A 2500-nucleotide genomic window follows, 5' to 3' on the forward strand; every position below is an offset into this window, starting at 1 on the left:
ACAAAACATCAACTTAGCTGTGTGTGTGTATGGAAGAGAGAGAGAGAGAGAAAGAGAGAGAGAGAGTGTGTGTGTGTGTGTGGGGGGGGGGGGGGGGCAACTAGGGGTAGTGAGATTGAATGAACCTCAAAGGCCACCGTACCTGAAGTAGGGTCACAACATGCCGGTCACCTGACTTTGTCCATATTGGCATCATTCCCAACTTGACAGCGACCAATCCTACCCTTCGGCTACCTAAAACAGAAAAAAAACAAACACAAACAAATCCATGGTTACAAACGCACTTGTAATTTAGTGATGGAAACTGGAAACAAACATAATGTATGTTGTTTTGGACAAAAACAACTGCTAAGAAATGTGGATTTAAACAAACATAAACAGACGCAATGTCATGCACAATCACTGACTGCACCTTTAAAGACTGATCTGTTCACCTTGCACTTAATTAATTAATTGGTTTGTATGTTAATGTTTTTTGTTTTCATATTGTTATTATTATTATTAATATTATTATTGTTACTATTATTATCACTCTTAATATTATCTAGGCTTTTCAACATTATTAGAAACGACTATTTTTAACGAATAATGTAGTGTTTATGTACAAGTTGCTTTGTACAATAGAGCCTGCCAATTAACATAATAAATAGCATGAACATAAACATCTACTTTCCACTGTGGCATGCGCATGATGATCCGTTGTGCCCTAGCTCATGACTGGATACTCCAGCGACAATAATAATAAAAACATCTGTTCATTACTGGGTCGGTCAGTTCAATCGTAGTCATAGTAGACAGTCTGACTGGGACGTGGCCATACTTCTCCAGTGCACAGAAATTGGGTGTTCAGCGAAGGTGATTTAAAATCTTTGGGAAACAAGTGATTGAGTGACAGATTGAATAACGCCATCCTCTAATCTACCAAGTCAGCGTGTCTGGCCATTACCTTCCTGCCATTCGTGGCGGGGCCAAGGCTCGTCTTTCAGGGGATAAAGTTTGTCCGCCGTCATCTGTTTGAAATCTTCCGACACGACCTGTCGCATGAAGCTGGCATTGTCCTCCGTGAGATGCTCGTCGAACCACGTCGTACTTTTAATCGTCCGCACGAACTGAACAGCAGGGACTCCGATGCTATGAGGAAAGTCAGCAGCAAGACAGCATACGCTCTCATTTCCAATATCCATAACCACCCTCCACAACCACCGTTATTAAAGACACAGTTAGCTATCCATTAGTACAGATATAAACACACCCGGCAAGGCTATAGAACACATGGACAATAGTTAGAAAATAAACAATGAATATTAATATACAAAGCGAAACTACGATAGCTAACATATATTAGCTTTGCTTTCTTACCTTTCAGTGCATATTGAAGTTGGAGCGGCAGTTCCGCTGACAAGCACATGCGTTCCACGAAGTAATGGATCCTTAAGCCTAAAAAGCCTACACGACCAAGAAGCCATGTCTAAAATACAACATACACAGGTCTTATTTTGATTTAAGATATATTTCAGTCATTACACTGCTACCAAAGTGCCCATGCCATTCTCATATTTGTCCTGTTGTGATAATGTCACCTCTGCAACTTCCGGTACAACACTGATATAACTCCGGAATATCTGCTCTGCAATTTGGTTCTGGTTCCGCAACCGCGTGCATGCCACTTTTCATCTGGAGACTGGCAACCCGTAAAGTAGGCACTGATGAGCCTCGGTTGTTAAATAGGTTGTACGATACGTTATAGAGAAAGCATGCATGTGTATCCAAAGCAAAACATTGACTGGACCAGAAATCCTGGCTTGATTACCCACTGGCATACCCAGTAGGCTTATAGAATTTAACTAATGAGATCAAATATCTTGAGTTGTCTTTTAATTTCTGGTACACATTTAACAGTATGATTTAATCCCCCAAAATCTTGATTTTCTTTTCATTCCCTAGGAGTACTGCTGACTTTGTCTCATTCTCAGTCTTTCTATTGGTCCAAGATAGGGAAGTAAGGAGGCTTGGCAAACCCTGACTTACAGAAACCATTGACAAATGTTTGCCTTTGTTATCAATGGTCATTGCTACTGTTAGCGATGACATACTGCATATTGCCTTGAGTGTTTTTGTAGTTGTATATTGTGCTCACATTACTCGAGGAGGCTCTCCTGTTCCCTGCTACAGTCAGCTATGTCCAAGGACACTCATCTAAAATGCCGCAACTGAGTCAGCCACCTCCAAGATCACACAGACTCACTCGAACTTACTAATGCTCATACGAACCAAATCTGTATGCTTACAGAGGATACCAACACAAGAGACTGCACCAAATCTGTATGCTTACAGAGGATACCAACACAAGAGACTGCACCAAAATTGTTTAATTGTTAACGTGCAAAATACATGATGTATATCAGCATTGTCCATTCAGTATGTACATTCACATATCTCTCTGTCATCTTTCATATTCAATTTCTTTTATACATATGCAAAAACACACACACACACACAC

General features: G+C 40.5%; 1 protein-coding gene across 1 annotated transcript in view; it reads right to left on the reverse strand.

Moving 5' to 3' along the window:
* Nucleotides 1–1589, reverse strand: part of mrpl3 (mitochondrial ribosomal protein L3) — a 6147-nt gene extending 4558 nt beyond the window's left edge. Inside the window, exons 1-3 of the mRNA XM_076301045.1 lie at nucleotides 1360–1589; nucleotides 947–1131; nucleotides 143–234 (exon numbers count right to left, since the gene is read on the reverse strand). Of these exons, the coding sequence (XP_076157160.1) occupies nucleotides 143–234; nucleotides 947–1131; nucleotides 1360–1466 (384 nt within the window). The 5' untranslated portion in view covers nucleotides 1467–1589. The remainder of the gene's footprint in view (nucleotides 1–142; nucleotides 235–946; nucleotides 1132–1359) is intronic.
* Nucleotides 1590–2500: the final 911 nt, after the last annotated feature.

This window comes from Alosa pseudoharengus, unplaced genomic scaffold (assembly GCF_046254945.1).
Source record: "Alosa pseudoharengus isolate Yale_2024_CS ecotype anadromous, Long Island Sound unplaced genomic scaffold, YU_APseudo_1.1 YU_APseudo_1.1_scf_23, whole genome shotgun sequence".
NCBI lineage: Eukaryota > Metazoa > Chordata > Actinopteri > Clupeiformes > Clupeidae > Alosa > Alosa pseudoharengus.